General features: G+C 46.5%; 1 protein-coding gene across 4 annotated transcripts; it reads left to right on the top strand.

The window, feature by feature from the left end:
* The first annotated feature begins 5110 nt into the window (after positions 1-5110).
* On the top strand, positions 5111-22658 carry Clta (clathrin light chain A). Of its 4 annotated transcripts, XM_075967334.1 has the most exons (7): positions 5111-5466; positions 10567-10604; positions 11695-11812; positions 15730-15841; positions 20039-20092; positions 21253-21288; positions 22223-22658. In XM_075967334.1, the coding sequence occupies exons 1-7, from the start codon at positions 5250-5252 to the stop codon at positions 22392-22394; spliced, it is 747 nt and encodes a 248-aa protein (XP_075823449.1). In that variant the 5' UTR covers positions 5111-5249; the 3' UTR covers positions 22395-22658. The 4 variants fall into 4 exon arrangements, with proteins under 4 accessions (XP_075823449.1, XP_075823451.1, XP_075823450.1 ...); XM_075967336.1 differs by lacking the exon at positions 20039-20092; XM_075967335.1 differs by lacking the exon at positions 21253-21288.
* The last annotated feature ends 1310 nt before the right edge of the window (positions 22659-23968 follow it).

The following is a 23968-nucleotide window of genomic DNA, read 5'->3' as shown; positions in this document are numbered from 1 at the left end:
TCCACCAGAAAACTTCTACAGCTGAGGAATACTTTCAACAAAGCAGAAGAATCCAAAATTAGCATGCAAAAACCAATAGCCTTCCTGCTAACAAAAGTCAAACAGACCAAAAAAAGAAATCAGATAAACAAAATCTTTCACAATAACTTAAAAAAATATCTTGGGGCAACTCTAGCCAAGCAAGTGAAAGACTTGTAAAATAAAATCTTTAAGACAAGAAAGAATCTGAAGAAGATATCAGAAGATGGAACGATCTCCCATGCTCATGGATTGGTGGAATTAACATAGTGAAAATGGCCATCCTATCAAAAGCAATCTACAGATTTAATACAGTCCTCATCAAAATTCCAATAGAGTTCATCACAGATCTTGAAAGGGCAATTTTCAGCTTCATATGAAAAAATTAAAAAACAGAATAGTTAAAACAATCCCGAATGATCAAAGAACGGCTGGAGGTGTCGCCACCCCCATTCTCAAGATTTCCTCCAGAGCCATAGAATAAAAACAGCATGTTATTGGCCAAAACACAGACATATGGATCAGTGACACGGAAGACCCAGACGCAAATTCATCTAATTTTTTATTAAGAAGCCAGAAATAACACTGGCGAAAAGATTGCATCTTTAACAAATGGTACTGGTCAAACTGGATGTTTGTAAGTAAAAGAATGCAAATAGATCCATGCTTATCACTCTGCAAAAAGCTTAAGTCTGAATGCATCGAAGACCTCAACATAAACCTGATACTCTGAACCGGACAGAAGAGAAAGTGGTGAGAAACCTTGAAGTTACTGATACAGGAAAGGACTTTCTGAACAGAACATCATTAGCACAGGCAATAAGGTCTGTAATTAACAGATGGGACCTCATGAAACTGAAATTTTTCTGTATAGCAAAGAACACTGTCTTTGGGGCATAAAAGCAGACTAGGGAACAGAAAAAAGTCTTTGTCAACTAACATCTGATAGAAGGCTAATATTCATAATATATAAAGAACTCAAACAAAACAAGACAAAACAAAACAAAAACCCTGGGCATAAAGAAAACAAACAACACAATTAAAAATGGAGTACAGAACTAAATAGAGAAATAAAGTTCTCAAGAGATGAAACATAAATGATATCTTTAATTTCTTTAAACTTAAAGAAATATTCTACCTTCAGGGAAATGCCAATCAAAATTACTTTGAGATTCCATCTAACACCAGTAAGAATGACAAAGACCAATGAAACAGAAAGCCCACACTAGTGAGGATGTGGGGTAAGGGACCACCCCATCCATTTGTACCAAACTTGTCCAGTCACTACGGAAATCAGTGTGATGGTGCCCGAGGAAACCGGTACTAGATCGTCCTCAAGACCCAACTGTACCACTCTTGGGCATCACACAAAGGACTCCCTATCCTACTACTGTAGAGATGCTTGCACAGCCCTGCTCATTACTGCTCTATTCATAACGGGCAGAAACTGGAAACAGCCTTGATGCCCATCAACAGAGGAATGGGTCAGGAAAATGTGGAAGATTATCCAGTTGTTAAAAAACGAAATCATAAAACTATCAGGCAAATGAATAGAACTAGGAAAAAAAAGTCATCCTGAGTGAGGTAACGCAGATGTCAAAAGTCAAATATGGAATTGTGATAGTTTGAATGAGAATGGTCCCGTAGGCTCGTATATTTGCACGTTAGTCCCCAGGGGATGAGTTGTTTGGGAAGGATTAGAAAGTGTGGCCTTTTTGAAGGAAATGTATAACTAGCGGTTGGCTTCGAGGTTTCAGAAGCCCATGCCAAGCCTAGTCTCTCTCTTTCTCTCTCTCCCCTCTTCCCAGCTTGTTGTCTGATGTCTGTGGGTCAGGATATAAAGCTCTCAGCTACTGCCTCTTCCCTGCCATGATAATAATGACCCTCTGAAACTGTAAGCAAGCCCCCAGGGAAATGCTTTCTTTTCTGTAAGACTTGCCTCAGTCATGGTGTCTCTTCACACCAATAGAACAGTAACTAAAACAGGTATGTATTTTTTTTTTAAATATATGTGGATGTTAGCTTTTTTTTTTATTTTGGTGTGTTTTTTTGTTTTTCGAGACAGGGTTTCTCTGTAGCTTTGGAGCCTGTCCTGGAACTAGCTCTTGGAGATCAGATTGGACTCGCACTCAAAGAGATCTGGCTGCCTCTGCCTCCCGATATGAAAAAGCACAGAAGTTAAGTATATAGTAAGGAACCAGAGGAAGGGAAGGACTCCCCCCCACCAAAGAAAGGGAAAATAGAATATATAGAGAGAAGCAGGGAGGAGAAGACTGTAACAGAATTAAATGGAGCAGTGGGAAAAGAAGTAAGAGAGGAAATACAGGGAGGGACTGCAAACACTAAGGTCATTTGAGGGTCACATGAAACCTACTACAGTAGAAGTTTCTTTAAATAGTATTCATTGTACTGGAACATAGTATGCACCCTACCAGAGAAGAAAGGTAAACTCTGACCCAGCTACAAACCGTTTATCTACAATGGTGACCTGACTGCACCATACATTGGTGCAATAGTGGCACAGATGTTTCTGGAGTAACCAACCACTAACTGATTAGATTTAAGGCCCACTCCATGAGATGGAACTCATGCTTGACACTGTTTAGGTGGCCAAGAACCTGAGACTAAATAGGCCATAAACCTAGGAGAAAAACCAAATACTACTTTTCTACTAAAATAACATAGCAATAAAAGTGTTCTAAGAACATTCGGCGATACCCATACATCAGTGTCTTACTCCATCATCAGAGAAGCTTTCTCCTGCCGTGGATGGGGACTAATACAGAGACGCATAGCTGGACAATGTGCAGAGAATGAGAGACCTTTGAATACTCAGTCCTAATCGGAATGTCCCCATCAAATCCCACCTCAGGGCTCAGGTCCCCCAGGGAACTCTGAGGAAGAGGAGGCACAGAGATTCTAGGGACCAGAGAAGATGGATGATACCAAGGAAAGTGTCTTCTAGACCCAACAGGACTGACACAATACAAACTCAGAAGGTCTGAGGCAGTGTGGATATGTGTGCAGACATCCAGCAGATGGGTCCCAGCCCTGAGATGGGGAAGTAGGCACAAGCTTTCATCCCCAACAGAAACTATCTCCAACTGACAACCGCTTGGAAAGGAAAAATTAGTTTCTCCAAGAAATCTCACTGGGGATACATCCACCTTCAGGTAGGTCCCATGCCCAGCAGCAGTTGACCAGCACAAAACAAATTCAAAACTATCTTTGGAGATTTTTTTTGTCTCATATTACTTTGTTTGGGCCTTAAAAAAAATCCTTACTGGTCTTTTGCTTATACATTATGGTTTCCCATTTTGAGTTTTTATGGGATTTTTCTCTCTGTGTGTGTGTGTGTTTCTTGTGCTCTTTCCTAGTTTCTTTTTGTTAGTCTGTTCACTTTGTTTTATCTTTTTTTCCTGTTTGTTTTCTTAAGAGCATGAGAAAGAAATGGAGTTTGAAAGGTAGAACCAGGCTGCCCTCGAACTCACAGAAATCTGCCTGCCTCTGCCTTCCGAGTGCTGGGATTAAAGGGGTGCGCCACCAGCACCAGGCTTCCTACAGGAAAATCTTACAGAGTCATTCAGGGGCATTCTCAACTACCAGATAACTCTAGCTTGTGTCAGTTGTCAGAAAACTAGCCAGAACAAAACCAAAAGTTGTTTTCCTGGGATCTTTCATGGCAGTCCCTGCCAGTTTCACAGTGGCATTCGAAAGATCAACAAGGGAAATACTTCATATATCATTGCCTTTCTGTTCTTTATAGTTTTTTTTAAGCCGTCATCTGCCCTGCTATCTGCCCTGCCATTTGCTACGTAGACCAAGCTGGCCTCAAACTTATGTGTTCTCCTTGTCATATTGAGGTTTCTGTTGCTGCAATAAAACACCATGACCAAAAAAAACAACTTGGGGAGCAAAGAGTCTATTTGGCTTACACTTGCATATCGCTGTTCATCACTAAATAAAGTCAGAACAGGAATTCAAACAGGACAGGATCCTGTGAAGAGGCCATGAGGGGGATGTTGGTGCTGCTTACCCACAATGGGCTCCCCCACCCTCATTGATCACTAATTAGGAAAATGCCTGACAGCAGGATCTTATGAAGGCATTTTTCTCACCTGATCCCCCCCTCCTTTCACACACCTCTAGCTTGAGTCAAGCTGACCTCCTGCTTCTGCATCCAGAGTGCCGGCATTACAGATGGGAATTAACTTTCCCCAAGCTTTTCTTCCTACCTTTCCTTTAATTTTTGTTTTGACATTTCTCTTGTGTGTACTGTGTTGTGTGTGCTATTATGATCATACTTTAGTAGCCAGCTCAGGTCATCGGGCCTAACAATCAACACCTTTACCCTCCAAGTCACCTGGCCACCCTTCTAAATTTCTTACATTCCATACTTAAAATGGCTTTAGAAAGCCTGGGGATGGAGTTCAGTGGTAGAGGGCTTGCCTAGCAAGTGCCTTCTGTCCCTAGTCAGTAAAACAAGAAAAGAAGTGTTTGATGTAGTTACTTTTTAAGAAAGCAAAACTTCCAAGACGTATATTAAAACCCTGGGTAAAGATGCTTGCCACCAAGCCTGGTAACCTGAGCTCCATCCAAGGAACCCACAAGTTGGCCCTTAATATACACACATTTTAAGTAACTATAACTAAAAAAATAAAACACACATGGTGGGGGGTTGTTGTTTATTTCTTTTTAGGCCGGAAACATTAAAAAAGAAACATACTTCTCTTGGCCTATGTACCCATAAAAATGTCAAGACTCCAGGAGAGGGGCACCGCAGAATTCTCTTCCCTGCTTTCTAAGCGAGGACACTGAGGTTCAAGAAAGACCAAGTGGTTGCGTTTCGTGTGGCAGGGAAGAGCTCACATCACTGTGCCCCACACACCCCCTTCCCTGGTCACTCCCGCCGCTGATGATCTTTCTGCAAGTCCCAGCTTTCGATCAGGTGGCACTTCCGCCCGCTCCTCCCTCTGGTCCCAGTCACGAGTGGTCTTCAGGACTCTGCCCCTGCCAGCTGATTGGGCAGCTCCCGTCCTCTGATTGGATGCTCCTTTTGCGGCTCGCCAACCCGACCGGATATAGAAACAGGGCTTCCGCTTCCACCTTCTCCCTCCTCTCGCTCGTCCTCCGGTAGCAGCCGCTAGCACAGTGTCCGCTGCCGGGCGGGGTGTCGGCGGGTCGGTCGGTTGGCGTCGGCTTCGGTGTCGCTGCGTTTGAGTTGGGCTGTCATGGCTGAGCTGGATCCATTCGGCGCTCCCGCCGGTGCGCCCGGTGGCCCCGCGCTGGGGAACGGAGTGGCGGGCGCCGGCGAGGAAGACCCGGCCGCGGCCTTCTTGGCGCAGCAGGAGAGTGAGATTGCGGGCATCGAGAACGACGAGGCCTTCGCCATCCTGGACGGCGGCGCCCCCGGGCCGCAGCCGCACGGCGAGCCGCCGGGGGGTCCTGGTGAGAGGGTGGCGGCATTCGGGCGGGGCGGGTCTGTGCGCTTCCGCGGGACTCGGGTTCCTGGCTGAAGCTGAAGATTAACAGAGGGACGCAAAGAGGAAGCGAGACCCCGTCTGGGTCGTGCACAGACCTCCTCTGCTGCAAGGCTGCCGGCGTCGGAGTGCCTGAGTGCCACTGGGCCGGGGCGGAGGGAGTGCAGATGCAGTCACGGTCAGGAGCCGGGCCCGTTCAGTCCAACTTTTCACTAAGCACTTGGTGCTTGAAACCGGGTCTCGGAAAGCACCACATTGGCGCAGTTTGGCCAGGCTTACAGACATGTTTGAGTCTACCCAGAAAGAGCGGCTTATTGGGGAAAAGTATCTACAGTTTTTGAGACACACATGCAAACAAAATTGGCAGCGTAGTTCAGCAGTTAAGATATATAAAATGAGTTGTGGGGAGGAAGAGAGAAAAATAAGGACCTCAAGAAAAGACAGGCTGACCGTGGGCAAAGAAATTGGCCTAGAAGGATAGGTGTCACATCGTTGAGTGTACGGTGTCCAGGACTCCTGGCGCTTTTCTTTGGAACAGCTCCGGAAGGAAGTCTAGATTCAGGAAAAGCTTGGCTTAGTCTAGACCAACCAAAGAGGAAAACAAGATGAATATAAATGCAGTCGTGGGCCTTTCCACAGCAAACCTCGAGCAAAAGCAAAGGGGCTGGCTTAGAGTGACTGCTTGGCCTTCGAATGCTGTAACTTGTGATGCTTAGGACTGGTGTGGGAGCAAAGATGGAGTGGGAAAAGACCCATTCATTAGTATAAGGAAGTAGGAAATTCACTAGAAAAAAATGACACAATGGCTTTTCATTTGCAAAAAAAAAAAAAAGCGACTTGGCCTTGGGAGCATGGTGCACTATTTTTATTTTGAGAGGCTGGTGCCAGAGGTTCAGCCTCAGTAACAGATCAAACCCTCAATCCAAAATTGCAGCTTGAAGAGAAATGGGGCTCCCTAGACAAGTGGGATGTCTGCACTCTCCACCTTTGGCTTTGAGGCCAAGGGAACAGACAGCCTTGCGACAGTGAGTGTTGCAGCCTTAGGCTTTGGTGCACCAGATGGCGTTTTTGTGTAATTGAGGCACAGGAATCTCAAATTACCATCCTAACCAGGTGGACTATTTTGGGTCAGAGGTGCCCCTAGTTTGCAGCATCTGTTTTGTTTTTGTTAAGGAAAAACAAATCAGGACCCTGTGCCTTCTCCTAGACCAGTCGGCCTCAGCAGGAACTCACATGGGAGTGTGTACTGTGCCGGGTCTGCAGTTTACAGCTCGCTGCGCGGACAGAACTGGGCTGTAACCTAGAACTGAAGTTGATTTTAAGTGTCGGGGGCTGTTTTCTATGGGTGGTCTTTTGCCTTTGCCTGAGAACATTTAAAATTTGCCTTTTGGCCCTGTAACTTTCTTTCCTCATTTCATGGAAATCTGAAATGTAGAGAGAGGTGTGGCTTGGTTAAGATTAAAGGCTGAGCCTCAAGTTTGCCCTCTCTTAGATAGCACTGCATTGGAAGAAAAGCTTTGTGGGTGTTGCAGGCAGGCAGGAACTGGGAGAAGTGGGACCCCTAGTTAGAAGGCGATGGCGATTCTGTGGACAGTGTTCAGTGTCAACATATCTGGGTTGCTAACAGTGTCTGGCCTATAACAGGTGTTTAACAGATATATGGCTGAAAAGAGCCCTGTACCGAACACACAGCCTTTGGGGGTGGGCAGTTTGGGAAAATAAGGTGGGAGCCTAGAGCCACACCATTGGGCCTTTTGTGCAGCAAAGGGAAGGAAAGAGGCGATTGCTGACTTAGTTCCTGGGAAAGACATTTTCATGAACTAAGCATTTAATGACTTAATGCCAGATCCCGACAGTGTGTTGAGGTTGGCAATAGTGCAGTCTCAGCACTTCCTTTTGGGATTAGAGAACTTTCATGCTCACAGTCGTGGCTTGAGTCTGAGCTTAGTAGTTTATGTAATTGCCTTCCCTGTCCGGCCTGCTCTTCGCTGTCAAAGGCGCATGATGCCTACTGCATGGTGTTTTAGGTTACATTAGTAGGTAACGTGCTTACTGGTGTAAAGTCTAGCTGCATTTCCTAGGGAGTAGGAAAGAAGAGGAGGTACAAGGGCATAGGTTTTGGGGATACCAAATAATTTGAATGGGTAGGCAGGGCTTGCTCTCTCTGGGAGCACAGGTTAAACAGAAGGCTGGGCCAAGATGTAAGTTTAGAAGTAGGAGGTAGCTGGGTAAAGTGGCAGTGGTCAGGATGGAGGGGGCCCAAGCCCAGGTACTGGAAAGTCTCCGTGGTGGGGCCTGGCAGGAGAGGAATACCTGGGGGGGGGGCAGTGAGTGTAGCCATGAGGCACTGCGTATCTGACAAGTGCTTTCTTGGAGGAGAGAGGAGAAAGATAAATTAAGGGTATGTTTTCTCAAGAGATTAATTTTATTGGCAGAAGTGGAAGAGAAAAGAGAATGTTACACTTGATATTTAAATATATAATACATATACTGCATGCCAAATACTCCTTATGCCTCTGGAACCGAGGAGTAACTGCCCCCTAAGCTGAGTGTTGACATATTTTAGATGAGAACTGATTACTGAGCAAGCTAAGCAGTGTCCTAAGCTATTCAGTAGCTCAACTAGGGTTCATCCCTAGGCCTGCTTGACTTCATATGCTGATGGACGTATTTAGAGGACTTCTCTCTTGGTTCTTTTGTTTTTTTGGAGGGGAGTGGTTGTTTGAGACAGGGTCGTGGAACTTGCTATGTAAACCAGGTTGGCTGAGCTCAAATCCACCCACCTCTGTCTCCCAAGTCCTGCAGTTAAAGCATGTGCTGTTGTGCCTGGCTTGGTCCCTGTTTCTTTCTGGACTTGTTAAGAGAAAGTTTTCTTCTGGATTATTGGAGCTGGGACAGTTGTCCAGAATCAAGGGCCATTGTTTCTGTAGCAATAGATTGTCCTTTGGCTTGGGTCATTGATTCATGTAAGACTGTTAGAGCAGAACTGGAGAATGGCTCAGTGGTTAAGATCACTGGCTGCTCTTCCAAAGGCTCTGCGTTCGGTTCCTAGCATCTGCATGGTGGCTATCGTTCCAGTCCCCGGGGAATCTGATTCCCTCTTCTGGCCTTCGTGGGCTTTGCACACCTGGCCACAGACATACATCCAGGCAAAACACCCATAGGCATAACTAAGTCTTTAAAAGAGAATAATCTAATATCTAAGAAAGAGATGAAAGCATGTGCCAGAGGGTCTGGGTGAAGCCTCAGGCCTAAAGGACAGGATGCAAGCAGTTTATGAGGTCTGGGGTGTGCAATGCTCTGGTTTTATATATATGGGGTAATGGTCTGGGCTGGAGTGTATTAACTGGATACTGTGTTAGCTGTGATACATAACATACTGTAGGTCTGGCTGGGCTAGCCATTGGAGGCTCTAGGATTTAAAACTACCTCACTCTTCTGCCTTACACAAAAAATACATTCCAGGTGACGTAGATATTTCTAAAGTACCAGAAGAGGGCCAGAGACATGGCTAGTGGGGAAAAGGCCTCTGCTGTCAAACCTGATGGCTTAAATAAATAAAGATAATTTTTCTTAAATACCAGAAATACTATTGTCAGATTGCCTGCAGCATAAAAGCCCATGTAGAAATCACAGAGGAAGAGCTGGGAACATCTACATACAAATTAAGCTGTAGTTCTAATCTTAAAATATCACTAACCAAATTGAAAAACAAAGTGGGGTGTTGGGATGTAACTCAGTTGGTAGAATGCCTGCCTAGTTTGCATGAAGCCCTAGGTTCAGTTCCCACTTCCAGGTAAACCGAGTGAGGCAGGCATGCCTGTATTCCCAGTGTTTGGGAGGCAGAGGCAGAATATAATAGGCTAGCCTGAGTCACAGTTAAAGCCTGTGTCAATTCTTTTAAAAAACTTAAAAAACAAAAACGTCCAAAGCCAAAATGGGGGCTTGGGAGATGGCTGAGCTAGTGAAGGGCTTCTTGCACAAGCTTGAGAGCCTGAGTTCAGACCCCAAGTACTCTTGTAAGATCTGCCTGCTGTGGTGTGTGCGTGTGATCCCAGAGCTGGAAAGAGACAGATGAGCCAGCAGACCTTGTCTCCAAAAAGAAGGCTGGAGAGCAGTTGGGGAAGGCACCCAACAAGAACCTCTGACCTCCACATGCATGTGCACACATACGGCCTGGGGAGGGAGGTGGACAAAATGGGGAAATTATTTGCAGTATAATAGTATTATTAGCAAAGAAAACTGAGAGACCAGAAGATAGTAAAAATAGGCAAATCTCAGTAAAGACAAAAAACCTTGTCAGATCCATTATTATTTCCCAGGGAATAAGGACCTTCCCATTAATACAAACTGTGTCCCCGCAATTCTGCCACAAGGATATTATTATTATTATTATCAGGACATAGTTGACTATACTAGCCAAATACTCTTATTCACTTTAGCAAATGTGATTAAAATTGCTAGGATGTATACCACCTACCTTTTAGTTTCTTGCTGTATGGCTCAAGCTCACTTGGAATTGACCCAGGCTGGCCTCATAACCCTTGACCCTCCTACCTCAGCCTCTGTGCTGCCGCTGCAGGCATGTTATCACCATGACAGTCCAGCACACGTGCACACACAGAGGTCAGGGAAACTTGTAGGGATCCTGTTCTCTCCTACTATTTGGGTTACGGGTGTCAATTTTTTTTTTAACTTATGTGTATGGATGTTTTGCCTGAGTATGTTTCTGTACCACTAGGGTGCCTGGTACCTATGGAGGCCAGAAGGAGGGTGTTGGAGCCCTTGGAACTGGGGTTATAGTGTAAGCTGCCATGTGGGTGCTGAGAATCAAACTCCTCTTTACCATGGAGCCATGCCCTCCCCCGCCAAACTATTTTGCCCGTGGATGTCAGGGCCTCACTGAGGCATGTGTTAGACAAGATATCCCTGGTATCACTTATTAAAGGCCATTAGTAGCTCATAGTCTCTGCAGCACGCAGTACTACGTTCAACTGTATAATAACTTCCTCCTTTGGCCTAGCATTTAGCTGCCCTGATTGACAGGCTGGAACCTTGTGTCTTGCAGATGCTGTTGATGGCGTGATGAATGGTGAATACTACCAGGTACAGAGTACTCTATTAAATGATAGCAAACTCGAGTCTTAACTGAGACCCCAGTGCTGGTACATTACCTACCAAACTGGAAAGTAGCGTTGATAGGAAGAGCTTGAAAAAAACCAATGAACTCATGGCATTCCTCCTGCCTCGGCTCCCCAAGGTTTTGGATTATAGGCATAAGCCATAAGCCACTATGTTCAACTGAGATCACTGTTTTAACGTTTTGCTGTCTTTTTTTTTTCAAGAACTTATCCTCCATGATGACGATCAGTTTGAACACGGTCACACACCATGTCAAACACTAGAGAAGTCACTAGTACTTTACTGTTCTTATTTTTGTTGGTTTGAGACAAACAAAAAACAATATAGCCCTGGCTGTCCTGGAATTCACTAGGTAGACCAGGCTAGACTACCCTTGGCCCTCCTCTGCCTCCAGAGTGCTGGGGTTCACCACCGAGCCTGGCAGTTCCTAGAGCTTTACTTCTCTTTTTGTCTCAGAAGGTTAAGCTGGTGATGATCCTCAGTTGGCCACGTAGTGTAAATCTCCAGTCACCTTGTTCTTAGCCCCCAGTCTTACCCACTGCAGAGAAGTGTCCTTGTGGCCTCAGACTCACGCTGCCGCCTTTTTTATTCCTTCCCTGGTTTGACTATAGTCGTTGTGCATTTTCTTTTGGATTCTTTCTTAGAATGCACTGTTTTGGTTAGATAGTATTAAGTGACTTTCCTGCACTATAAAATAGCATTTGAAGTCTTGGGCTCTAGGCGTGGCTTTGCTATGAGCTTAGCTCTGTTACTTCGGAGATAACACATAATCTCTCTGTCAAGTGAAGAAACAAACTGATAACAGTTCCCTTACCCACGCACCTCAGCTTTCCCACGTATTCACAGACACAGCCACTCTGCCTTCCTCAGGAGGGGCGAGGAGTGCAGTGATGCTGAAAGCTCTGGCGGCTTGGAAGGTTCTGCTGTTGCTTTAAGCAATCCTTTAAGGTTTTATGGCAGCTAGCCATGCGGTGTGGCCTGAGGCTCTAATTTTTATGGAGAGCATTTCAGGAAGGCATTTGGGTACTGACAGAGTGTGTTATTTTGTGTTAAGGAGAGCAATGGCCCAACAGACAGTTACGCAGCTATTTCAGAAGTGGATCGATTGCAATCAGAGCCTGAGAGTATCCGCAAGTGGAGAGAAGAGCAAACGGAGCGCTTGGAAGCCCTTGGTAAGGAACCCATTTTCCTCCGGTGTCTGTTTTCAGTGGGTGGTTGACCTGGACTCTTCTTTTATCCCTTTAAAGCTTAGATTAGCTGTAATGTCCTTGTCTGGTCTTTGGGAAGCTGCATTTCTCAGCCTAAAGGTCCCAAGCCCACCGACATGGACATGCTTCATCACAGACTATGAGGAACACGGGCTTGGGAGCCAGCTCCCCCAGGAAGGCTAAGTTAGGATTTGATCTTACTGACTGTGGGCACTTGGTTCAGATCTCCATTCTGTTAGCATCTGAAAGGAAACAGTGTTACTTACCTCCAGAGCAGTGCTATTCACAGGCTCTGTGGAGACTTGACCACTGTCCTGTGAATGACATTCTCACAAGATGAATCAAACGTTAGGACATGTGCTAGTAACCTCCCATTGCTGTGATGTCATGGTGTTGAGTCAGCGGAAAGGAGGAAGGTTTAATTTGGCTCACAGTTTCAGAAATGGGCCACTGGTAAGACAGAAGCATCATGGCAGGATGGGCAGAGACCTCCCTGCAGCTAGGAAAGAGAGCCCTGGCGGCCAAGGACAACATGTACCTGTGAAGACACTTCTCAGCCCCCACTTCAGGCCTCACCTTCATGTTAGCACCACCTCTCAGTGGTCCATTCAATTGTGATCAATCATAGATTGATCCATTCATTAGGTGGTCCAGTCACTTTCCACCAAATGGCATCAGGAGACTTTTGTAAGGTTGATAATTTATGTGTGTGAATGTTTTGGCTGCATGTGTGTCTGTTTACCACCTGTGTGTCTGCTGCTCGATGTGTAGACCTGGCTAGTGTAGAGCTCACAGAGATCCGCTTGCCTCTGCCTGCTGAGTGGTGAGCTAAGGTGTGCGCTATCACGCTAGCTCTTAGATGATTCTCATTGTAGTTATATTGTGTGTGTGTGTGTATACTTTATTTTTAGATTTGTTTATTGTATTTTATGTACATAAGTGTTTTGCTTACATGTTTGTATACGTACCAGATGTGTGCCTGGTGCCTTCAGAGGTAGAAGAGGGTGTGGGATCCCTTGGAGCTGAGATGGGTGAGATGCATGGTTGTGAGCCACCACATGGGCGCTGTGAACCTAACCTGGATCCACAGGAAGAGCAACAAGTGCTCTTAGCCACTGAGGCATCTCTCCATTCCCATACTCAACTCTGTAGACCAGGCAGGCCTCGAACTCACAGAGATCCACCTGCCTCTGCTTCCCAAGTGCTGGGATTAAAGGCGCGAGCCACCACCAACTTCTTTTGTTTTGACTGATCTACTCTATCTTGAAGACATAATGTCCTGTCTAACTTTTTTATTCCATTACTCTAGAAATATTACATTTCTTCATGTATTTACACCAATAGTAGGTTTCTCCCAGAATGCTGGCCTAGTGAAAACATGACTCCTTATTCAGATGGGGTAACTGACACCTGGATATAGGAAAAAACCTGACCCAAATAACCTAACTAGTTAATGCCAGATCTTTATCCCTAGTACAGAGTGGCCCTGCATAGAAGGGCCTGAATGTCCTTTCTTCAGTGGAAGTACTTGCTATATATACTGTTGGCCAATTTCCTTGTTTTTAATACAGTTGTGTGTGTATGTGGTAATATACAGTGTAGAAGCCACTGACCACATGTGGGTATTTAGGTACTCATGACTGGAATTCAGCTCAGTCTTATGCTTTGTTCATTTTTAGTAAGCTTACACTCCAGTAGCAACGTGTTTCTGGAAGCTACTGTGTTAGAGAATACAGCTTTAGGGAGATGAAAACAGGCTGCCAGGTGTCTTGGCTGCTGTGCTCTTTGTTTTTGTGCACGTGTGCATGCCTGTGTGTCTCTACTGAAGGCTTGGAGGCAAGAGTCTGCCTTCACAGACAGGATATGTATTGCTGATAGGAAATTTCTTTTTTTTTAAAAAAATTATCAAGCTTGTATGTTGAACTATTTGAAGAGTATTCTTAACTCGCGATCTTCTCCCACCTCCACCACAGAGCCTCATAGTGTAGCCCTGCTCGGCCTGGCATTTGTTGTGTAAACCAAACTGGCTTTAAACCTGGGATCCTCCGAGAGCTGAGATGTTGTGTGCATCGCTACTCCCAGTTCAGGGTGGCTTCTTGAGGGGAATCAAATGTTTGGCCTTTGTTCCAGCCAGATTGTCTACAGATGAGGGGTTTCTGCCCCTTTCCTCTGTGAGAACTGTGGAAGGCACAGGTGTCACAATAGAGGACCGGTGGCAGCCAGTGAGCCAGGAGCTGGGGAAGAAGGGGTCTATCAGCCTACCTACCTTCCACCCCAGCCCATGCCTTTTCATCTCTGTCCCTTCGGGCTAAACATGAGGGGTTCTGAACTACTTCCAGTAGGACATCCTAATCTGTAAAGGCCAGAAGACAAGGGTCCTGTTACAGATGGTCACAATTTTTACTTCAGTTAGACTAATCCTTCTTAGAAAAAGTCTGTATATTCTAATGCCAACATTTAATAAAAACATGTAGGGCTGGAGAGATGGCTCAGAGGTTAAGAGCACTGACTGCTCTTCTTGAGGTCCTGAGTTCAATTCCCAGCAACCACATGGTGGCTCACAACCATCTGTAATGAGATCTGGTGCTCTCTCTGGCGAGTAGGCATATATGCAGACAGAACACTGTATACATAATAAATAAAAACCTTTAAAAAAAACCACAAAACCTGCAAATAATAAAAACATGTACTGGCTGTGTGATACATAACTCTAATGCTTGGCCCTGAGAGCAGACAAGTGTGAGGCCAGCTGGGCTGGACAGCAAGTGACTGCCAATTTGGGGCTAATGATGAGACTGAAAGGAGAAAGGCAGTCTCTCCATTATGTATCCCTTGTAGCTCTGGCTGTCCTGTAACTCACTCTGTAGACCAGGCTGGCCTCAACCTCACAGAGATCCATCTGCCTCTGCCTCTCGAGTGCTGGGATTAAAGGTGTGTGCCACCATGCCTAACCCTAACAAAAATAATTTTAATGATCGTTATTGAAAGGATATACTCCAATCGAAGAGCACCTAATTTTTAAAAAAATTTTCCTGTGTGTGTGTGTGTGTGTGTGTGTGTGTGTGTGTGTGTGTGTGTATGCGCGCGCGCGTGCACTTGTGCTATGTGTATTTGGTGGTCGCAGGTTAACTTCAAGGAGTTGGCTCTTCCCTTTCCCTGTGGGGTCCAGGATGGAACTCAAGTCCTCAAGCTTGCACAGCCTGTGCTCTGCCCCCAGAGCCATCTTGCCAGCCCAGAAAGGGTGTTTTGGGAAGTAATTCTACTTTGCATCTAGGTTTGGTAGTGTTTTAGTTCCAACCAGGACTATGTATTACTATGTATTAGTCCCTAGTGGAGACTCCTGTGAGTGCTGGGCCATCTTCTGATGGGTTAAACAACAAAATGAAGAGTGGTCGGCTAGCTTGCACAGAGTCCTGAGGCCAGTCCCTGGTGCAGCATGAAATTGGGCATAGTTGTACACATCTTCGTCTAGCATTTAGGTGGTGGAATCAGGAGAACCAGAAGTTCAAGGTTGTCTAGGTTCAGGGTCATCCTGGGCTAAATGAAATAAATATTGGCTCAAAAAAAAGGAAAAAAAAGTTGTGTGTATGCCTGTGCACCACATGTGTGAAGTACTTGTGGAGCCCAGAAGAAGGTGTCAGATCTGGAACTGGAGTTACGGGTGGTTGTGAGCTACCGTGTGATGTGGGTGCTGGAAATGGAACCTGTTCCCTGGAAGAGCAGAGCAGCCATCTCTCCAGCTGCCTCCCATCATCTCCCCAGCATGTCCATACACATACATTCCCATACTTAGGTAAATTCAGTAAGACCAAAGTGTTACATGTTGAAGTGAACTTAAATTTTGCTTTCCCTCAAGTTGTATTCTTTTCTCTCCTTTAAAGATGCCAATTCTCGGAAGCAAGAAGCAGAGTGGAAAGAAAAAGCAATAAAGGAACTAGAAGAATGGTATGCGAGGCAGGATGAGCAGCTACAGAAAACAAAAGCAAACAACAGGTCAGTCCACTGTGGTTCTCTGAGCCTGGATCCAATCCATTTTCCATCACACCATGTAGCTTCTTGACTGTGCCTGCCTTTGTTATGAAAGGCCTTGGCCAACTCGGAAGAAACTGCTAGAAACAGAGGCTACAAGTCTCCTGGGTCTGGTGAGCATAATTCAGCCTCAATTGAGTTTGGCTCTTAAACTCGGTTTAGTTTCACCAGTGTAGTGGCATGATCCGGGACAGTTCACACTGGAGAACTCTGAGATGAAAGGTCGGTTGCTGTCTCATTACTCTGGAGACGATTACAGACTAACTTATCCACATTCCCTAAATGTAGCCCTGCCCTCCTAAAGAGGCTTCGCGAGCGTCCTTAGCGTGGGCATGCTCTGTAATTAGGTAGCTCAGGATGTTCCAGCATGGGCAGGATTAGGGTTCACTGGCTACTACTCCCCATACTTAACAAGTCTTGAATAGGTTTCTTAAAGATGCTCTTTTCAGAGTACATTCACTTACTGAGAGTTTATAATGTAGGGAGCAAACACTCATTCCCCTGTTACTACCAAGCATTGGCTGTGGTCTGCACTACTTTCTTAGGAGTCCGGACTTCTTGGAATACCTTCCTTCTTGGAGGCAGCCTGGCGAGGTGCTTGTAGAAGAGCTCCCTGTACGCAAAGCAGATTAGCTCACTTTCTGCTGGACCCAGAGTAGGAGGCACGTCACTCATTTCACTGTTTAAAAAGACAGAACAAACTCAAGGCAGACTAGGGTGGGGCCTTAGGATGGTCTCTCGAGGCTGGATCTGGTGCTGCCTTTGGGGCAGCTCTTAGATGGAGATCTGTCAGGAAAGTGCAGCTGACCCTTCACTAGCCAGCTGATGCCACTGTGAGGCAACCGTGACGGAACAGATGGGCGCCTTTAAAACTGCCCAAGCCTTCTTATTTAGTTAGTTATTCTTGGAGTGTAGTCATCCTTGGCACTGTCCTTTGATGCCAGGCCCAGGGCTCTTAACCTGGTCATCTCTCTGAGGAGAGGGATACACTCTAGAACAATGCCTTCAGGTTCCATTTGAAATCTGGTGTCAAGCAGGGTAGAAACTAGTATCTGGTCAAGGTTAGCTGCCATCCTGCTCTGTCTGCTGTGCTGCTGTGAAGTGCTCACAATGCCACGCCTCTCTCTGCCCTGTGCCTCCTTGAGATGCGTTCCCCCAGGTTCTGGATCCGTGCTAATGAAGGCTGCTGTGGTGTAGTGAGATTCCCCAGCAAAGGCTGCCTTGGCACTTGAAGTACTTGGGCCAAATGATCTAAATCTTTCTGTACCAGGTCCTCAAAGCTTCAGCAACATGGCAAATAGATTTTCAAATTTGATAAAAACTCTACTGGGACCAGGCTTTCTGCTGGAGTCGCTTTTACTTCCTCCCTTTATCTAAAGGAATACGCCATGTCTGTTGTAGGAACTTAACCTTAAAGGTTGAGGTTCTGAACATGTTGTCAGACGGTAGTACTTTACTTTTCTTGGAATTGTAGGATGTTGAGTTGCCTGATCTGCTCAAGTTCCAGACAGAGACGATTTCCCACGGAGTGTTAACATGGCACTGTCAGAAGCCAGCGTGTGCGCCGTGGAGAACGTGCTCACCAGCTTCAGGTTGCCGAGAGCTGGAGGTGCGCTGGCCAGCACCCCACAGTCAGAACAGATTTGCTCCCACTGTTTATTCCCGTAGTTCTGTTGTCTTTTTGTTTGGTATTGAGACAGTCTTTATGTAGTCCGGGCTGGCCTGCAGCTCACAGAGATCCACCTGCTTCACCACCAGGCTTCCAGCGATTCCTTCAGAGGCTGGTGTTGGCAGCATTGCAGGCCAATTGAGGGGCTCTAGGAGTGAAGCTTTGTGTTTGTCGTAGGAGCACTTTAGCGTGTGCAAGGCCCTGTGTTCATCCTGCAGCAACTCAGAGTGAACGAAGGTGGAGATGGAGCTGTTTGTGGTGCCACACAGCTACGGTCTCACACTCTGAAGGCTCTGGCGGGAATGAATGTTGAGGCTAGCCTGGGATGCACAGATCTTGTCTCAACAGAACACCTCACCAAGACATTGGGGGCCAGTCCAGGCCGGGTCCTGCAGTGAGTGTGGAAGAGTCAGCAGACATAGGGGTCTTTGTTCCCTTGTGGATGGCGCTGTGTCATCAGTGCTGGGCTGCAGCTCCCCTCATCCCAAGCCATCCGGTGGTAGCTGTGAGAAGAAATCCCCTTTTCAGAGTCCAAGCAGTGGTCTGCAGTTTGTCCGTGGAGGAAAACCCTAGAGCAACCCTTCCCAAGCGAGAAGAGAAACATTGTCCGTGTTAGAGGTCTCTTGTGTTGGGACTTTGAGTTCTCCTGTGGCCTGAAAACATTTGAGGAATCTTAATTATTTTTAGCAGTGGTAGATTCCTTCCCCATGTCCACTGTGGAGCTATTTATAGGATGCAGTTCTGAATTGTGATTTTAGGCTTGAAGAGCCTGTCCTGTGGTCAGGCATTCCTCTCCCCTTTCCCAGCCTTCCCCGAGCTCTCTGGCAGTCGCTGGGAGAAGAACAAACAGGTGGGGTGCCTGCATTTGCTGTGTTTTCTCTTTGTCCTTCAGAGGCCCTGCTTGTCACTGACAAGCTCTGTAGTTTTGGGGCTAGTTGCAAACAGCCCGACAGAGAAGCCTTTTGTCATCAAGTGATGCCTTGATGGGAGACATTAATCCTTTATCCTCCTCCAGGGCTAAACCCCTTGTATAAACTGGAAGGATCAGAGCATCCACAGTGCCTGGCCTTGTGAGCCTCTCTCTCACTCAGCAGCTGTTTCCTGCGAGTCACTGAGTCACAGCCAGGCTGCTCCTTTTGCTCTTTCTAAATATCCACAAACACCTTCTGTGTGGAGAAGTATGAAAGAGTAAAGGGTGTGTGTGTTTAAAAAATAATCTGAAACCCTTGACGGTGTCATTGAGTCAGTAGCGTCATGGTGTCTGAGTCCCGATCTGGATCCACAATACTGCATTTTATAGAGTGGGTGCCCCAGAGCATGCTCGGATTCTTAGGAGGCAGGAAGGTCAGAATTTCAAGGTCATCTTCATCTCCTTATGAAGTTTAAGGCCAACCTGGGCTACCTGAGACCCTGTATCAAATGAAATAAGTCAAAATGTAAGTTATTAGAATATGCCTTCAGATAAATGTGTGCTTAGGATAGTGAGTGAGTGTGATTGTCATTGGAAACTGGCCCAGCCAGTTACCGCTGCCTTGCTACTGAGAAGCCAAGTGAGTTCTTGGCTAGCCAGGAACTTTGAGACCCTGTCTCAAAAAAACCAGACATTTTCAGTTTTCCATCATAAAACAGCCTGGCTGAGACCTTATTTGCTGTGTCCCTTCTCGGCACCTTGTATCCCTGGTCAGTCCGCTTCTGTCATCTGGTCCACTTCCACCCGAGTGTATTAAGAGTTGCTGAAACTTGGGATTTTAAGGTACACTTTGTCAGAGCCAGCCAAGACTAATATAAAGGTATTCAGAAACAGCCGTGGCTTCCTGAGCAGAATAGAAAAGCCTGGGGCCAGAGGCCACACTAGTTTCCCTCCACTTGCTCTTATCTCTAAGTTTGCAGCAACCACAGACTGTTTCTTCCACCAAGCCAGTGTGGGGAAGCAGTGATTGGAACCGATATTGGGGATTAAATCTTTGGGACCGTGCCCGTGTGTTGCTTGGCAGTATTCAAGTACCCATGCCCAGTGATACTGAGGAAGGCTGGCAGGAAGGTAGCTTGCCGTCCCGAGCTTGGAAACAACTTTTAATTTATAGTAAGTAAAATATCTGCACCACCAGCCACACTGCTGCAGCTGGCCAGGTCTTCACCTCTGAAGCCCAGTCATCTTCCACCTGGAGTAGGGCGAGAACACTGGCAGCCATAGGTGGTAATGGCTGAGGTGTGTGCAATGGCATGTAACCCATAATAAAGGTTGTTGCTGGGCTGGCCCAAAGCTGAAGCTGAAGCGCTCTCTTGTGGAGAGCCGATGAAGGCCAGCTTCCAAGATGCCTCTGCACTGGAGTCTCCACCGCTGGAAGCCCCCCTGGGTTAGAATGGAGTCTTGGGAGCAGCTCCCCAGGGCACTGTCACACCTCTATTGTGGATTGTAGATGTTTCTGCTTCTCAATGTTTTCTCTTTTCTCCTGCCTGCTCGCCTGCCTTTTGGACTTCTTGCTGTCTAGGGTGGCAGATGAAGCTTTCTACAAACAACCCTTCGCTGACGTGATTGGTTATGTGTATGTTGCAAAACTAATTCCTTTTCTTGTTTTGATTCCTTTTGTTTAGAGTTAATGCTCCTTTTTGTCACAAGTTGCTTTGCTTTTTAAAATATTTCCCCTTGGCTCTGTGGGGCTGCTTGACAGTTGATAAGCTAGCTGTGACCATTGCTAACCTTGCAGAGTGCTCACCCCACACTCCCTGGCGACCACTTGCATACCCGATCCTGGAAGCTTTCAAACATGGTCCTTCACAATCTGTCTGGGAAGGTTCTGGGCTCAGATGGTCTGACCTCTTGCTGTTGCTGCCACTGGTACTGCTTCCAGGCCCTGTTGCCTGCCTGTCTGCCTAAGATGGGAAGGAGAGTCTCCCACATGGAGCAGTTGATGACCTAAGTGTTAGGAGCCCAAGGACAGCAGCCTCCTAGATCACCAGTCAGAGTGGGGCGTTTGGGGGTGGGGGTAGGGTACTCTGCCTTGTCAGTTCTTGATCTTAAAGACTGGGAGGTGAGTGGTGCTCACTCAGGCAAAGTGGGTATCTGTCACTGTTTTCTCTGGTCTCAGGCATCAGAGATTGCTAATTTAGTGGCCAGCTTCTGGTACCCTGTCTCCCACCCTAGCAGAGGTCCCCCGCTGTGAGGTCAAGATATTCAAATGTTCTCCTCTCCTCCTGCCCCCCACCCCGCCCCAGAAAACTGTTATCTTTCCTGGAAAAGCTTTTTTGTTTGTAATAAGGATCCTTGTTACTGAAAGCAGTATTTCTGAGGACTTGGGATAGTCCTCACTGATTTCCTTTTTACAACAGAATTAGGGGAGAAAGCAGCAGCCACTGTGGAAGGTGGGTGGTAGGCGGAGAGCCTCAGGGGCCATGACCCTGAGATGGCCACCTCATTAGAAGACAGAGCTGGATGCGTTTACAGAGAGACTTGTGAAATGCTGGAAATTACAGGTGGTGTTTGATTTGACTTTTACACATTCTCTGGAGTAGAAATGGAGACTGGAAAGGTTGAGTCTGGGTTTGCTGGACAGCAGGGTGGCCCAGCAAAGCCAGCTGCATGTCCAGGCATAGGTAGAGCGGCAAGGGCATGTCTAGCTACTGACCATCTGCATCGAGCTCATTCTCATTTTCTATATCTGACCTAAAGTTTCTCCTTGTTTCTTTTCTTCTCTTCACCTTTAAGCACAAACATAAACCATCCTTGCTACAGCCTAGAACAGTTAAGTAAACCTTTCTCACTGCCCCTAACTGTGTGTGCCATGAAGTCGCAGTGTTGTAGTGGCTCTGGGCTTCAGCAGTGTCTGCCACGGCCATCCTTGTGATAGTGCCACCCTCTGTCCCCACAGACCGGTCATCTCCATTGCTTTTGCTTTGCCGTGACGCTTGTTGGAGTAGATGAAACACGTGTGTCTTCCCACTTCCACCTCTGTCCTTCTGGGCTCTGCTCGTGCCAGTTAGTTCCCCACTGGGGGTGGGCTGATCTTGATGGGAAGAATATTGGAGTGGCATCCTGCCAAAAAGCAGCTCATGTTGGCTCTCCTGCCAGGGTATTCCCTGAGTGGCACCAGGCACCTGGGTGGAGAGAAAATGGCAGACCTTTGGCTGAACTGGTGACTGTCCTAACAACCCTTCCAGAATGGCTGTAGTCTCTAGTGCCTGCTAGCATGGAGCTTGGTCTTGAATGCCTTTTGCTCTGCCCTGTTTCTCTCCAGCCTTAGGAGTAAGTTTTGGGCTCTTGTGCAATGACCCAAGGCCTCTTTAGAAGCTCAGTATAGCCCAGCACAAGCTACTCTGCAAGCCCTTGATCAGCCTACTGCTTTGCTCTTGTGCAAAAAGCAATGCATAGGTGGCCAAGGACTTGCTTTTTCATGCTCTGATGAGCAGAGACAGCCATAGGGACAGACTGAGCACTGAACCAAACACCTGTATTCCACCATTTCATACAGCAGCCTGGGTACCTGTACCAAGGAGAGCTGGCCACGTGTCTGCCCCTGCTTCTGACCTGAGCCAGGGGCTGATACTCTTTGGAAAACCAGAACACCCCTGAGTCAAAAGAGACAAACACTTATCCTGTAGCAAGTTGTAGCAAGGCAGCCACCAGATTGCTCAGCGGGTGTTTACATTAAACCAACATACTTTGTTATTGCTTCCAGGGCAGCAGAAGAAGCCTTTGTAAACGACATCGACGAGTCATCCCCAGGCACTGAATGGGAACGGGTGGCCCGCCTGTGTGACTTTAACCCCAAGTCCAGCAAACAGGCCAAAGATGTCTCTCGCATGCGCTCAGTCCTCATCTCCCTGAAGCAGGCCCCCCTGGTGCATTGAAGAGCTACCCCGTGGAAACACTACGTCTGCGATATCTTAATCCTACTCAGTGAAGCTGTTCACGTAATTGGATTAATTATGTTGAGTTCTTTTGGACCAAACCTTTTTGTCTTCAGAGTTGATCATTGTTTGTGATTGCATGTTTCCTTCAACTGTTCCCCCTGGCATTCAGAGAGGAGGAGGAGGGGGGACCCTCCTGACAGTAGCCTCAACCCGTGCTTTCGTGCATTATTCTGAGAATAAATTTCTGTTTCAGACAATATACATGAAGCGTCTTTATTGACCTCAAACTGGTGCTGCAGCTTGGGGCAGGCTTAAAGCGGTGAGTGAGTCTGTTACTTCTGGGGCTGAGAAGGCACAACCATTGAACATCCACCCCCCTTTAAACTGTAGTAACTCCATAGTTCTGGTGTTTTAGTGGGGACGGGGGTACTGGAGAGTGAACCTAGGGTATTGGATGTACTAGGTAAGCATACTACAATAGGCCTTTTTGACTTTTTGGGATAAGGTCCAATTAAAGAAGCAGTTTAAAGGCCCCTCCATAATGCCTTAGTCCTCTCCCCTCAGCTCCCGTGACCCTAGCACAGCTTGGTTTGGGCGTTGTCTACATGCCATTGTCTGGGGTTTCTTGAAGGCAGTGTGACAGTTTTAAAATCTGACGTTGTTCAGATGAAAAACTAGAGGACCGAAGTGATGGTGTGTGCATTCCAAGACCATAAAGGGCAGCACAGCTTACGGCTGATAGGCTCCAGTTCTCTACCTGGTGACCCTGAGCTTCTACGTGAAAAGCTCTACCTGAAGCTGCCGTGCAGCAAGGAAACCCAAGTTCATCTGCTTTTATAAAAAAAAGATGAGTAGGGGTGATTAGTGGATGTTCCACATTTAGTTCTGAGTTTCCTTCCTGGGACTACCTGTTCTCTGTGTCGGGTACTACATGCTAGTTTAATAATGCTGTGTATTAATAGCTTCCTTCCTCTTTGGTTCAGAAAGCAGTGGTACTCGATACTGTAAACCATTGTGTAATGTTAAAAGCTGAATAAGCAGGACAACAAACAAACCTGGGAAGAGTAGTGCTTCTAGCTGAGCTGAGGGGAAAAGCGTGTAATGGTGTTGTTAAGACTTGGACAAGGAGATGGATTTTTTCTTTTAAAGTTAGTTCAGGGGGCTGGAGAGATGGCTCAGAGGTTAAGGACACTGACTGTTCTTCCAGAGGTCCTGAGTTCAATTCCCAGCAACCACATGGGGGCTCACAACCATCTGTAATGAGATCTGGCGCCCTCCTCTGGCATGCAGACATACATGGAGGCAGAACACTGTATTGTACACGTAGTAAATAAAATCTTTTAAAAAAAATAAATAAATAGAGTTAGTTCAGAATCAAAATATTTAAGATGTAATTTAACCATATGTAATAATTTATGTCAGGACATATTACTCTTTCCACAAATTTGACTAAAGCTAATTTGGCCCAGAACTTGGTAGCAATGCAGTTGTTTGGTATGTGGTCTTAGGTTTCAGCCAGGAGTGGGTGCTGATGCCCCTTTGTGTATCCTCTGTCCCAGACACAGCTGCCT

The sequence above is a fragment of the Microtus pennsylvanicus genome, chromosome 3 (genome assembly GCF_037038515.1).
Source record: "Microtus pennsylvanicus isolate mMicPen1 chromosome 3, mMicPen1.hap1, whole genome shotgun sequence".
Classification (NCBI taxonomy): Eukaryota; Metazoa; Chordata; class Mammalia; order Rodentia; family Cricetidae; genus Microtus; species Microtus pennsylvanicus.
This window is presented reverse-complemented; position numbering and strand designations above follow the sequence as displayed.

Bases quoted from the DNA above. Each gene is read 5' to 3' on its own strand.
- Clta (XM_075967334.1), top strand. From the start codon at position 5,250: ATGGCTGAGCTGGATCCATTCGGCGCTCCCGCCGGTGCGCCCGGTGGC. The intron at 15,842-20,038 runs GTCAGTCCACTG...CTTGCTGTCTAG, and splicing joins AAAACAAAAGCAAACAACAG to GGTGGCAGATGAAGCTTTCT. The intron at 21,289-22,222 runs GTTAAGTAAACC...TATTGCTTCCAG, and splicing joins CCTTGCTACAGCCTAGAACA to GGCAGCAGAAGAAGCCTTTG.